This window comes from Ostrinia furnacalis, unplaced genomic scaffold (assembly GCF_004193835.3).
Source record: "Ostrinia furnacalis isolate ACB-3 unplaced genomic scaffold, ASM419383v2 OfSCF0768, whole genome shotgun sequence".
NCBI classification, from domain to species: Eukaryota; Metazoa; Arthropoda; class Insecta; order Lepidoptera; family Crambidae; genus Ostrinia; species Ostrinia furnacalis.
Window position 1 is genome coordinate 104,560 of NW_021131007.1, and position 14,477 is coordinate 119,036.

The 14,477-nt window shown below is 33.9% G+C and overlaps 1 protein-coding gene across 1 annotated transcript in view; it reads right to left on the reverse strand.

Annotated features, from left to right (window-relative positions):
• LOC114349996 (mucin-2-like) overlaps positions 1–14,277 on the reverse strand; it is a 43,668-nt gene extending 29,391 nt beyond the window's left edge. Inside the window, exons 1-9 of the mRNA XM_028300611.1 lie at positions 14,245–14,277; positions 12,042–12,071; positions 11,651–11,695; positions 7,897–7,950; positions 7,700–7,720; positions 7,227–7,322; positions 6,900–6,941; positions 6,189–6,251; positions 5,744–5,809 (exon numbers count right to left, since the gene is read on the reverse strand). Of these exons, the coding sequence (XP_028156412.1) occupies positions 5,744–5,809; positions 6,189–6,251; positions 6,900–6,941; positions 7,227–7,322; positions 7,700–7,720; positions 7,897–7,950; positions 11,651–11,695; positions 12,042–12,071; positions 14,245–14,269 (442 nt within the window). The 5' untranslated portion in view covers positions 14,270–14,277. The remainder of the gene's footprint in view (positions 1–5,743; positions 5,810–6,188; positions 6,252–6,899; positions 6,942–7,226; positions 7,323–7,699; positions 7,721–7,896; positions 7,951–11,650; positions 11,696–12,041; positions 12,072–14,244) is intronic.
• Between the last annotated feature and the right edge of the window lie 200 nt (positions 14,278–14,477).

Sequence of the window (14,477 nt, forward strand, 5' to 3'; positions counted from 1 at the left end):
GGGGCTTAATTTTCTAAATTTATTTTTTATGTGAATTTATGTGAAGTACCCGTTAAAACTGAGTTTTTTGATATAAACTAAAATTCATTATTTTTTTAAAGTTTTTTGGTCATTATTTTTCATTTTTATGTTTTTTTTAATGACACATAATTATTATTAGCTTACAAATGCAATTTTTAGGGTTCCATAGTCCTGACAAGGAACTCTTATAGTTTCGATATGTCTGTCTGTCCGAGGTTTTGCTTGGAAACTATTAGCACTAGAGAGTTGTTATTTTGTAGAAGTATATACAGGGTGTTATTAGGTAAATGGGTATATGAGCCGACACAAGCCCATGTTAACATGGTCATATAAATGGTATGGTGAAGTCAGAAAATTGATATATTCATTTTAATTATTTTATTTTCATACAAATCGGATTTTATAAAATTTATTTTGTATGAAAATTTAAAAAATTAATTTGATGATATCAAATTTCTGACTTCACCATACCATTTATATCCCCATGTTAACATGGGCTAGTGTCGGCTCATATAAATAATAATAATAATAAATAAATCTTTGGACAATTTCACACAGCGCCAGCTAGCCCCAAAGTAGCAACTTAATGCTTGTGTTATGGGTGCTAGCTTAACGGATATACTACTTATATACTTTTTTTTTTAAATACATAAATATTATTCATAGTCACACCCAGACCCGTCACAGAAATTAAAATTCATCATATCAATTTCTGCCCGGCCGGGAATCGAACCCGGGACCTCTCGGCATAGTAGTCCGTTCTGAACCACTACACCAAACGGCCGACAAGTCATATACCCATTTACCTAACACCCTGTATATTAATCACGACGAAAAACGGTACAATAAAATTTAAAAAAAAATTACATGTAACGTGGGGATGATTTTTTGTTCATCTTCCACCCCATTGTGTGGGGTATTATTGGATAAGCCTTTTAAAATGGCTTAGGGGTTTCAAAGATGATTTTTCGAGTTTAAAGCGCCAATTTTTATTCGAGTAGGGCGTCACCCCACCCTCCAAAAACGAAAATTAATGTTGGCTTGAAAAATCTGAAAAAAATCGTGATAATATTAATGTTTTTTGTGAACTTTCAAGGAAAACTATAGCGGTTAAGATAGATCAGTTAGTTTAAGACTAATAGTCGTTTTACTCATGTGTTATAAAAAAATCTCATACCTAATAAAAAGATTAAAAGTTACTTTAGATGAAGTAATTGCTTGCTTCTGAAATATATTGTTTTAACGACGGACGACTACGGAACCCTACACTGCGCGTGTCACGACAGGCACTTCGCAATTTTTTTATTTATCTGTAAGACGGGCACATAAAAAATACAAACAATTTTTATGCAGTCACATAAAAAAAAATTAAAAATTAAGAGCTATATTGGTATACTTAGAAGTGCCCTGAACTGTACTGTACCTGTACTGCACTTCAATAAATCTCAGGCTTAAAGTTAAATGTGAATCGACCTACGTATTATAAGCGTCGTTTAAGAATAAAAGTCTAAGAAACAGAAATGTAAGTTTTCACAGATGTTACTCGACATCCAACAAATTTGCCAAAATACTATGAATTTAATTTATTTAGCACTATTAAGACTGGGTCAATTTGATCGTTATTAAAATTTTATAGCGAATAGAGTGGCTTCTCAAACTAAATTTTTAATAAACAACTTGAAAAAATCGAACTGCCTAAGTAAATCGCGGCAAACGGAAGGTCGTGGGTACGAGTCCCACCTTAGGCAGATCGATTTTTTCAAGTTGTTTATTTAAAATTGAGTCAATTTTTTATAAAAAAAAAAGTATAAGTAGCTATATGAAAAATAAGTTCAGTAACTGTAAACTCTGTAGTTCAATTTTTTATACCGTCAATTATTGTTTGTTGATGAAATGTAACAACAACAACGCGAAAAAATAATTTCTTTTGAAATAATATTTATTTTGAATTGTGCAAAGTAGGTACGAAGTGTTGGTTGTAAAGAAGCTTGCCTCCATATTAATGAACATCATGAATTAATGAGGCTACAACGATTTATTTCTAAATATAACACATAAATGTATATATTATATACTCACTCTTAGCTCGGGCCTTCATTATTGGAGAATTCAACTTCGTTCGCCCGGGCAACATTGCTTTATCAAAATAAAAACATGATTTAATGAAACCCACATAAGACTTCATTTTCTAATAAACTAATCACTGATCTGTCAGTCAGTCTCTGGTAGTAAGTATGTACTATGTTATCACGTTTTGTCTTCCACTCTTTCCGTGAGACGACTTAGGGACATCAGTACCTCTAGCATGAACCACTTTCGTCTTCGAATTGTTTGCGTATTCAATACTCAATCTTCGACTTAAACGATAATGTGACAATTTATTTTGATTCTCAAAATAAGTTCGTGCAACCACATCTCATACTAAGTTCACTTTACGACACGTTCACAAGGGCGATGTTGTAGTTTTCTTACTAAATCTTTTGATAGCGATTCGAGTACGGAAACGATTTGAACTCGAAAGTTTTTCGTGCCAGCCGTACTGTACGAGCTATCGTACACTATTACTTGCACATTTCTTTTTATACGGGGTGTTTATTTCAATCGTCGCCATATTTGGGGAGTTGATTAAGTAGCTTATTCTGATCACGAATCAGTAAAAAAATTGACATCGAAAAAATTTTTAAACAAACTAACTTTAGTTAGTCAAAGACCAAACTAAAATACCAATTTTACACTACCTACTTTACGTGGCTTCCTTCAGTAGGCTATCCGAAATATTAAGCGAGCGATCCGCGTAGCTTGATGACGCCGCAGTGTAAACGTATTGCAGTATTGCGAGCCACAGTACAGTTGATGTCGCACGGAAAATATTCGCTAAAAATTCCACTTTCGTTTGTTATATTTTTTGGTGGATAATGCGTTTATATAAGTCATAATGATCACCTTAATATATGACGAGGATTGAAATCAACATCCTGTATAGTCATATTTTATTGCTAAGTAGGCGTCAAACAGCTTACGTATAAGTTTGGTTTGAACTATACTCAACATCAAATAAATCGCACCTTACGCGACGCGAACTTTAACGATTTTCTTCTGACACAATCATGGTACCCCAACAATATTGGTGTTATTTGAAAGGCCAATAAATATCCTTAAAGAAAAACAGATTTACTTTCTTAATAAATGATTAACATATACCATAAATGTGACTTGAAAAAATACCTCACTTTGGGCCCACCTATGGGATCAATTAGACCAATTTTTATGGTTATAACAACAAATAATGATTTCACGTGTCCTCTTTAACAGATGGATAGCAATTAAACCCAACTTAACAGTTTTCTAGCCATAAAAGTTGGCTCTAGCGTAACTACCTATTTTTTGAAGAAGTGACTCTGGATTCTTCTAAGGACACATTTTTGGGGTAAAAACCTTTCCTTTAATGAAATAAAGGTTAGAACTAGGCTTTTAAATGGTACCAATATTGGTGGGAAGTGGGGATGCATACGTTTGAAAATGCTAGTCGCGGGAGGTGCGATTTATTTGACGTCGAGTGTAGTTTCAATTCACGCCTATAAAATCCCTCAGTAATAATAAATTAGTGTATGAGCTGCACTAAAACGGGTCGGTTTTATTTAACACTCTTCGGAGTAACTCATGAAGAGGGATAGCAACTATTACAACATCAATGCAAACACTATGTCTCCCAAACCCGTCTATCTAACGTGGAATGTTTGACAAGTCTAAGGCTGGGTTGCACCATCTTACTTTAACTGTAACAAACGTTAAAAACCTGTCAAACACCATACAAAATACACCGGTCGTCGTCATAGTTATCCTTAAAGTTAGATGGTGCAACTCAGCCTTAGTCAAAAACTTCAAACGCAAATCATGTCTACGCATTTTTTGCAAGTAACATTGCGTCGTTCATATTGCAATTTGTTCTATGTCAAAAATGACAAGTTTACAGGAGAGTAAAAAAAAACAGCGTACGGGAAAAAATCTTTTAAGACACCAAAATGGTTTTTAACTACTGTTTTCTAAGCATTTTGTTCTTTTTAATATAAATATAAAAGTCTCCATAAATAATAAATATTTTGTAAGATTTGTTTTTGAATTTTTTGACATTGAACAAATTGCAATATGAACGACGATTGTACATTTTGTTGAAGCCCCAAAAATTAGTTTCAATTGTGGACGTCTTAGGCTGAGTTGCACCACCTAACTTTGACCGTAACTATGACGATAATCGGTGTCTTTTGTATGGAGTTTGACAGATTTTTGACGTTTGTCAAAGTTAAAGTAAGATGGCGCAACCCAGCCTTAATAGTTTTACTATTACCACACTATTACTAGTTTCACCTATTTGGTATGAGTAACTAGGTACAGTTGCCGATTTTGAGTAGGCACACATCCAGATAAGCATTGCGTTTAATGCTTATAATGTGATTAAAAAAAAACAGTTATCTTCCAAAAATAATATAAAAATTTACACTCAATTTTAATTTCGTTTCTATGACACTTTGGGACAGAGTTATATTTTTCTAGGCCTTAAGTCCTCAAACATTTGATGAAACACATTTTTTATGGAACAGCAAGGTACTACGAGTAAGGGTGAGGCCCAATGAGGATCATTTCGATTTTGAGCTGTGAATGCAGATTTATAGGGCTAAGAAATCCTTAATACACAGTCCAAAAATTTTTTTTCTACGACAAAAATTGACGAAGTTATGGCCAAATTACTAAAAAAGTTCACTGACCGCCCGGCGCGGGGACGATGACGTCACTATATCCGATCCGAACGCTGCCGGCGTACTGCGTGGATAGAAAATATTTTTTTCTAGCCAAACTATCAGTTTTAGAGAAAAACTTGTAATGACATTTATTCATCAGAATAAAGTAAGTAATTTTTAAAAATAGAAATTGTGAAAAATGACGCAAAAAATCCATACGCTCATACGATTCAATGTAACGCAGAGACGCGATTGGGGTCTCCGCGGTGGTATATTTGGCAATTTATTCAAATAAGGTGTTCATAAGTATTGTTAGAGTCATATCTTCTTCCAAGTAAAATATAAAAATGTATAAACTGATCATAAAATGTTTTTCCAATTGCTCAAGCTCCCGAGGATCTACCGATAGGTCGGGTGACGTAATCTTGAAATTCTTTTAGCCGGCGCGGAACTTCCGGAAGGTCGGGTGACGCCACGCCTCTTTGAACCGTGTTTACTTTGGCAGTTATATTCTATATTTATTCGATTCTAAAATATATTCCCAAAAATTTTGAAAGTTGTTTTAATTTGTATCACTTGGATATGATTTGTATTAGAAAGTGCTGTGAGTGTGACGCTTGAACGGAAGGAAGTCAACCTAACCTAACCAACTGCGTATTTCTAAACTGCGTATTTCTATACTGTGTAGCCGCGAGAGCTCTTTGGCGCGCTGTCTTCGGCGAAGTATTGCGCGCGCAGATTTTGACAGCGCGAAATACCTACTTTAGCAGAAATACCAAGCCTTAATATCTTCGTAAGTAATGGTCCGATTTGGATAATTCAAAAAGATATATCTTTCTTATGTCTTAAAGATTAACGTAGATACTAGTTTTATTGAATTTTCTACAACAGTACTGATCCTCATTAGTCCGTTGCGCTGCGTCGCGTCATAAAAACTATATAGAACCCTAACTACTAATCAATAAATAAATTGTACAGGTACTTACGCGGTGGGTGCCGATTGCTCTTGATCCCTGAGTTAGTACGTGGAGGCGGGGGAATACGCGGGACAGCTAAATAGGACAAAATAAATAATTAAATAATGACAAACTCACTTGCCAACTATTAAATATTAAGGCTGAGTTGCACCACCTAACTTTGACCGTAACTATAACTATAACCGGTGTTTTATGTATGGAGTTTGATAGATTTTTGACGTTTGCCAATGTTAAAATAAGGTGGTGCAACCCAGCCTAAGAGTAAAAACAATTTTCAACACAACATGCAAAGCTGGGCAAAAGACAGTTACACCGTCATCCTGTAATAAAACAGTTACAGATAGTAGTAACAATTTATATTAGGAGTTAATTAACGATTACCTTTAACTTCGGAAATTAATAAAGAATTGTAAATCTTAAACTAATACCATAATGAATATTTTAAGAAACTTACGACGTCGGGTGGTGCTTGTTGTGGTCGAGGGAAGCATACTAGCAAAGGCTTCTATTGAAGTACCTTTAACAAAAATAAACAATATTTCATCATACACTAAGGCTGAGTTGCACCACCTAACTTTGACCGTAAGTAACGTTAGCCGGTGTTTTTGTATGGAGTTTGACAGATTTTTGACGTTTGTCAAAGTTAAAGTAAGATGGTGGAACCCAGCCTAACTGTGCCCGCGTCGTAAGCGTGAAAATAGTTTGAATAATATTTCCGTTTGTGCAACATTTTCCTTTACTGCTCCGCCCATTTTTTCTTTACTGCTTTGGGTTATCTAACACAAAACGAATTTATGAAATCGGACTAGTAGTTCCTGAGATTAGAGCATTCAAACAAACTCTTCAGCTTTATAAGGTTAGTAAGTTTATTAATTGAATAAAAAAATGAGTTATGTGTAATAATCTTTCCTTCTTTCTAATTTTGAAGCACGGATGTTTTTTGAAACACCAAAATAGTAAAGTAGTCAAAAAATTGAATAAGTCTAACATAGATAACAATCTCCTGGAAATTCTGAACCTTAGCTCGGTTGGATTTTCAAACAGATGTCCCGTTTACTATATTATTTTTCTCCATAGAATATGTGCAGAGATAGATTTGAAACGATCAGGCTTAACTAGTTTGTATGTGTACTCGTACCTACATTTGTTAAGAACTGAAACTTACTAGTATTTGTAGAGCGAGCCGGGGCCATAGTTGACACACCTCCTTTAACAAAAGAAAGACAGTTAAAGTAACGGAAAAAATCCAAAAATGCGCATACGCATCACTAACTAAACAAAATACAAAGTCCGCGCGCTGAACACGATAAGGGAGCGTCCATTTAATTACGTGAGACAATTATAGTTATTTTTCAACCCCCCCTCCCCCCTTGATGAAAGTTAGTGAGATTTTTCTAATCTCACGAGAGATTTTTCAAAAATAATAAATGCTAGGTAATTTAGTTAATCTCTTAACGTAACATAATATCAATCACAATAAGATCCAACTTACGGTTGTGGGTGGTAACGGTCGTCATAGCCGTTGTAGTCCTCGGAGCCAAATTCCTCAGGTGCGGGTACTCTTCACCGAAATTCACGACAGTCGCCTCTTCAAGAGAAAATATAATAATAAGGCCTGGTTCAGACAGAGATAATTGCGCGGTTGCTGGCACAGATATAGATAATTATACATATCTGTGGTTGCTGGGCAGTTCTCGTACATTTCACATTAAATCGTAAACGCACGGGGGTGCCATTAAATTTTCTTTCTCTTTTACACTTATATCAAGAGAATAAGAGAGACAAGGTAATACTTATTCTTACTTATGGAGAGACACTGAGATCAAATATACATTTCTATAATAATCTAAGGAGCTAATTGGTAGCTAAAACCTTAAAAAATAGGTTATTCAGAACGTTAAAATAGTATGAGATAGGTATTATGTAATACAAACATTTAAGTAAAGATAAATGTGAAATACTTACGGGTGCGGCGGCGGGATCGACCTGAGAAAAAAGCAAAATTTATTAATACATTAATAAATTTTAATAGTGTTCGTTTTGTTACAGACGGACAACAAAGTGACTCTATAAGGTTTCCTTTTGAGGTACAAACGAACTATTTTATGAGTAAAAATAAATAATTATAATAAAATCGAAATTTAACATCTTAATCAACTTACTTATCCTCCGTTGGACTCCAGATGGAGTCTCGGAGCTGATTCCGCCAGGGGTTGCTAAAGACAAAGAAAATTGTGATTTAATAACTACAAAAATACTAATAAATATTTGTTATTTGGCCTACCTAGCTATAAGTTAGTAAGGCAGAAGTAATACTAAACTGGTGTATAGAGGGTGGAATTTTGTAATGCCACCTGGAGGGAAAGTACTCTTAATACTGCAGATAGAAAATTTTACTCAAAGAAAACATTCCTTCATTTAGGAAAAGAAATAGAATTGCATTCAAAAATTTCTAAAAATTTACTTGCCACACCCGGGAATCGAACCAAAATTTGTTAAAAATTACACCCTGTATTTTTATTGCATCGATCGTTAGGGTTAGTATAAGGATGAAATCTCTAACAAAAAACTTGATAAATCAAATGAAAGGAAAACCATGAAATCTTAAATTATTTTAATTATTTACAGAAAATTGTATGGTATGGTGGTGAATTTTCGAAAATTTAAGAAAATCTTTGAATGCAGTTCTATTTCTTCTCCTAAATTAAGGAATGTTTCCTTTGAGTAAAATTTTTTAGAGTACTTCCTTCCAGGTGGCATTACAAAATTTCACACTGTATTGTACTTCTAAATATATAATATACGAGGGGCGGCTGATAATTCCGCGGCCTAAGGTACTTGGCGATGAGTAATTAGCATATTACTTATGTCACTAGTTGCGACACTCAGTAGTATTTTATAAAGCAATCACTAATTAAGTTTGCACTGATAGTTCAATTTCTATCGAACAAATGACATCACACACAATCTGGAGATTTGCGGAATTTCGACACCGCGCGCCGCGGACATAATTCCTCGTAAAGAAGGAAAATAGACCGAAAGACATTTTTGAAGAGATGTCATTGGTTCTTCAGGATTCTGGACCTTCATATACTATGGTTAAAAAATGGGCCCGACTATTTCAACACGGACGAGAGACCTGTGAAAACGACCCCCGCCCTGTCACGATACTGAGTGAAGGAAACGTTCAAAAGTCGAAAAAATCGTTCCGGCTGACCAAAGAATTAAATCGTGGCAGATAGCTGAAGAATATTTCTTTATGTTCGCGAGGCTATTGTACAGAAATGACGTGGGAAACTGACNACAAAATATTTATCTAAAAGTAGGTTTTACTAACTCTTCGAAAAAAATCGATAGATAAATCGCTATGGTTTAGTTATGTGACATCTCTAAATCTTTCAAACTCGAAACGTCATACGGATCATCTTAGGTGAAAAAGACTTTAACGCACAGCCAGCCCAGCCCAAACCACTGGGCGGATCGGGCTAAAAAGCATGCAGGTAGATGTTATGACGTAGGCATCCGCTAAGAAAGGATTTTACGAAATCAAACGGGATCCAAGCGTACGAAGTCGCGAGCGGCCGCTAGTTAAACTATGTAAATAAAAAGTCTCCCTTACAAATCTATTACAAGTCAATTACTAATATTATAAATGCGAAAGTAACTCTGTCTGTCTTGCTTTCACGCCTAAACCACTGAACCGATTTTGATGAAATTTGGCACAGAGATAGTTTGAGTCCCGGGAAAGGACATAGGATAGTTTTTTTCCCGGTTTTTGAAACATAAAGTTGTTCTGTGACAGACAAAATTTCACGAGTGTGAAGCCGCGGGCGAAAAGCTATTTGTAAATTAGAACTTTCGTCAAATAAATATAGACTTTGTGGTATTATAAAAACGTGTAAAGGAAAAGTGAGCTTATTATTTTAATTTTCTTTAAAACGGTAACTTATAGACCTGGATATATTTTTAAGGTAATACACTATTTATTATTATTAATAATTAGCTTTCCGCCCGCGGCTTCGCCCGCGTGGAATTTTGTCTGTCACAGAAAAACAATATGGCGCGCGTATTTGCTCACCGTTTAGACCTACCCTGGACTACGACAAACATTTTAAAACCAAAATCAGCTCAATCGGCCCAGCCGTTCTCAAGTGTCAGACTAACGAACATCAATTCATTTTATAGAAGATATAACGTAAATGCGCCTATTACCGCCAGTTTAAGCTGACTTCGGATAAACATTAGAAAATTAGATATAAGACGTGGTGATAGAAAATACACTTTAATTTATTTATAACAATGATGAAGTAGTCTTTGAATTCAAGTAGTAATAATGAGTATACAATTACACAATAATTAATAAATAGCAATTTAATCTGAAAAAGCAGTTGTTTCTATTACCGACCTATAGACGAGGTGTGTTTCTATTAACGTTTTTTCTGTTTCTATTACCGACCGCTAAGAATATTGCTCTTCAATTGGGTATATTCCAAGAGGCACGGGTTCGATTCCCGCTCAGAGGCTCGGGAACCACTTGATTTTTTCAAGTTAAATTTGTTTTGCTTTTAGTTTTAGTTAAATTTGTTTTTTTTTTTTCAAGTTAATTTTTTTTATTCTTAAAAGAGAAAAGGCACGCTTCTCGAAAATAAATAAATAATCAAGCAGAAATAGTAGAATAATAAATTCCTCTATTATACTTGATGACGCGGTACCCGGTGTTCTAGTGAGTAGTGGGGGTCATTATTTAAATTGTATTTGAGTTTTAATAAAATTTATTTTTCATTTAATATTTTATTTTTAATTTGACTATAATTCTTAAATAGTTTTTGGTTGATTTTAATTGTGTGTAATTGTGTATTTTAATTTAAACTATGAACAATTGGACACTGTCTGTATAATTATTTTAAATTATTTTTTTATTATTCAAAAGATCTTAAAAAGTTACATAGTAGTTGTGATAACGCATGATTGGTTTGGTGTCATGTCATAAATGTTAGTTATATACAAAATACAGGCTTATAAGTCTTCGCAAGTGGCGTTATAGTTATGAGGCGGTAATAGAATCCACTATGAATATTACTTTATTCTATTAGCGACCGTAAAAAAAATCAGTAACAAACTAAAATATCTACTTTAATGAAGACGTGATCAGTGAAGTATCATTTTTATTAGGTTTTATTTTATATCAAATAGGTACTAATTAGAATTTAACAGGTTTTTATAAAATCTATTGCCATACATTATTAGAGATATTCTTTAATGTTCATTGCAGTTTTATGCCAAACCTATGACAATTAACGTATGGCGTTAATTGATTTAATTATGTGAAATATTCTTATGAATCGATCAAGATAATAAAATGGAGGTTAAATGCGTAATTAAAGATATAAATACTAAAATAAAAAACGTTATCAAAATTCTAACAACGCCATGGGTCGTTATTAGGAACCAAATTATTAAAAGTGTTTCTATTACCGCCCTTATTTAAAATTGTTTTTAAGCCACAAAAATACAGCGAGAGGGCTATATTGAGGGTTTATTAAGGAAACTAAAGTACGAATTAATATTGTTATGCAAAAACATGTTGGTATACTCATTTTAAATGTGTTAAAATCGCTAATTAATAACAAGGTGCACCTTAAGTAGCTGGGAGCGCGTCAGTATGAAAAGTGCGTCCGTTGCGGGCGCGTCCCATTTAATATCAAATAACTCCGTTTACTGGTTATTTACGAACACAAACTTTAATCGTTTTGATAGTCAATAAACATATCTAGATATTTTTTAGGTAACGTGTTTTCTGGAACCTGTTATGTCTTTTATGAAAGAAAGGAAAATAGGGCGGTAATAGAATACAAATTTTGGGGGGTCGTTAATAGGCGCACTTACGTTAGATAATAATGACCACAATCAACTTACTTGTTCTCCGGATCGCGCCAGTACTCGGCGTCGGTCCAGGGGATGCTAAGGACAAAGGAAATATCGTTAAAATCACTACAAAAATACTGTATACTTACTCATAAATGTATAAAACAAATAAAACTTTCGCTAGATTTCAAATTTTGATGTGGTTCCTATTAGTTGTAATTGAAAAAGGATTATTTATCCATGCAAAACGGCAACTCCATATTTGAAGATCCATTTATTTATAAAGTACCTACCTAAAACACATTTTGTTAATTTTTTTCTCTCTTCTTTTATTTTGCTCATTTTCATTTGTGTTTTCGTGTCAGATAAAGGTTTTTCTCTCACATCTTATATGATCTGAGGTTTTTCTATTTCTATTATAATAATAATCAAAACAACTTACGCATTCGTCGTGCGGTTTCGCCAGGGGATGCTAAGGACAAGAAAATGAAGATATACCTAATAACTACAAAAATGCTAATAAATATCTGAGTTTTTTCTTTAGTTGGATGGATATAGATTGTATGGCATGAGTTACATAAAGTTGGTACCTGTCATCGTTCTTAAAAATACTTTTAAAGAGTTTCTTTGTATAAATAGAACTCTCATCAAAAATTTAGATTTGTGATATTTCTTAAAAATGGATAGGTAATGGAGAAGTAAGTTTTTTAAAAAGGAAACTCGTAAAATAAGTTGAAATAGGACTTTCGTCATTCAAATTTAGATTTGTGGTTCCTTAAAACTGGGTAGGTGATGAAAAAGTGAGATCATTAATTTGTAAAGTAAATACAGGGTGTTAGCTAAATGGGTATATGAGCCGACACTAGCCCATGTTAACATGGTCATATAAATGATATGGTGAAGTCAGGATATTACTTAAAGATAAAGATACTTAAAGAAAAACATATTTAATTTCTTAATACCTAAACGATTAACATAAACGCGATATACAATAAATGTGACTTGAAAAAAGACCTCACTCTGGGATCAATTAGACCAATTTTTATGGTTATAAGGTGGGTGGACCATGGAAGGCCACTCTAACGAGTAAACGCTTTTTATTCCTTTATTAACTGGATAAATGAAAAAAACAAATTATCAAATAATAGTTTGTTTTATTGTGTACCATATAAATCACTTTTTTTTAACCTAGCTTTAATCAGTATTCATTAAACTTAAGTTTTGTTAAGCTCTTCCAAATGGCCTTGCAAGCAACACGGCTCCAAACAAGGCCAATATTATACATCAGTCGTTCAACTTAAAAATAGAGTTGTAACAATTAATATATTCGCTTTTACTAAAACTACATAATAAGCTCTTTCATTTAAGCAAAACATTAAATGCTCAATATATTTTTATCATTTATAAAAAACTCAAAGAACATTACTTGAACACCATCGTATAACTAAGAATATATTAATGGAAATTATTTAAAAACAGTAGTAATGAGTATTATATTGACATCAAATAACTTGCCAACGCGTATTATAATGAAATTAAAAACTTTTTTTTTTACCTCAAATGGCCTTCTTATGGGTCCGTTCTTTGTAAGGCCAAAATGAGTTAATATGAGTTAAAAAGTTTAATAACCCTTGTAAATAAAAATATTATAAATATAAAACATTGTTTTAACTGTAACGGTACGTATTTATAACTAAAAAGTAACTGTTCATATGTTCATGGTTTGTACATGTTCTTTGTAAGGCCCATGTACCCTAGCAAGGCCAACTGTCTAATTTTTGATGGGCCTTATAAGGAACCATTGGCTTTCCTGGGAACACTACCAATATTTTAACTTAAATCGAGGCAAAACTATTTTTTTTTCTTTAGTACCATAAACATATCCTTATACGACAATTCACAGTAAAAAAATATGAAATAATAATAGGTTATCTAACTTAAAACGTACGTTTTGCTGTGCGCGCGAATAACAATTGTAACGTCGATGACCGAAGTCTACGAAGCGTGAGATCGCACTGCCACAATAGCGGCGCGAGCGACTCGCCGCCGCATCTGTGGCCTTGAGTTTGATGGATCTTAGTGTATAGCTGAAGGAATATGTGTTTACATGTCAATAACTACGACTTTTTGATAGTTGGCCTTCAAAGGAGCGTGGCCTTCCATGGTCCACCCACCTTAAAACCAAATAATGATCTCACGTGTCCTCTTTAACAGATGGATAGCGATTAATCCCAACTTAACAGTTTTATAGCCATAATAGTTGGCTCAAGCGTAATTACCTGTTTTTTGAAGAAGTGACTCTGGATTCTTCTACAGACACATTTTTGGGGTAAAATACCTTTCCTTTAATGAAATGAAGTTTAGAACTAGGCTTTTAAATGGTGCCAATATTGGTGGGAAGTGGGCATACGTTTGAAAGCTTGTCGCGGGAGGGTCGATTTTTGTGATGACCAGTGTATTAACCTTTTATTGTTTTAAACTTTCATGGTCACTAACAGGCTGGGCATGCAGGTAGATGTTATGACGTAGGCATTAACAAAGGATTTTACGAAACTCCACCCCTAAGGAGGTAAAACGGGATCCACGCATACGAAGTCGCGGGCGGCCGCTAGTTATATTATTAGTAATAGTCAAAATAAACTTACGCGTTTGCCGAATAGTTTCAGGCATAGGACAGGTGTTCTCTCTTGCAGCTAAGGACAAAAATATGACGTTTTAATACTCCACAAAAACTACTAGTGAGACTAGTGTTATGGAACTTGTAAGCCACGGAAATTGTAAGTCTAAGATTTGTCCTTTAGTTACTAATAAAAAAAAACAAATCTATACTACTGGATCTTAACATTGAACTTCCATGGCTGAAATTAAAATGATGAAA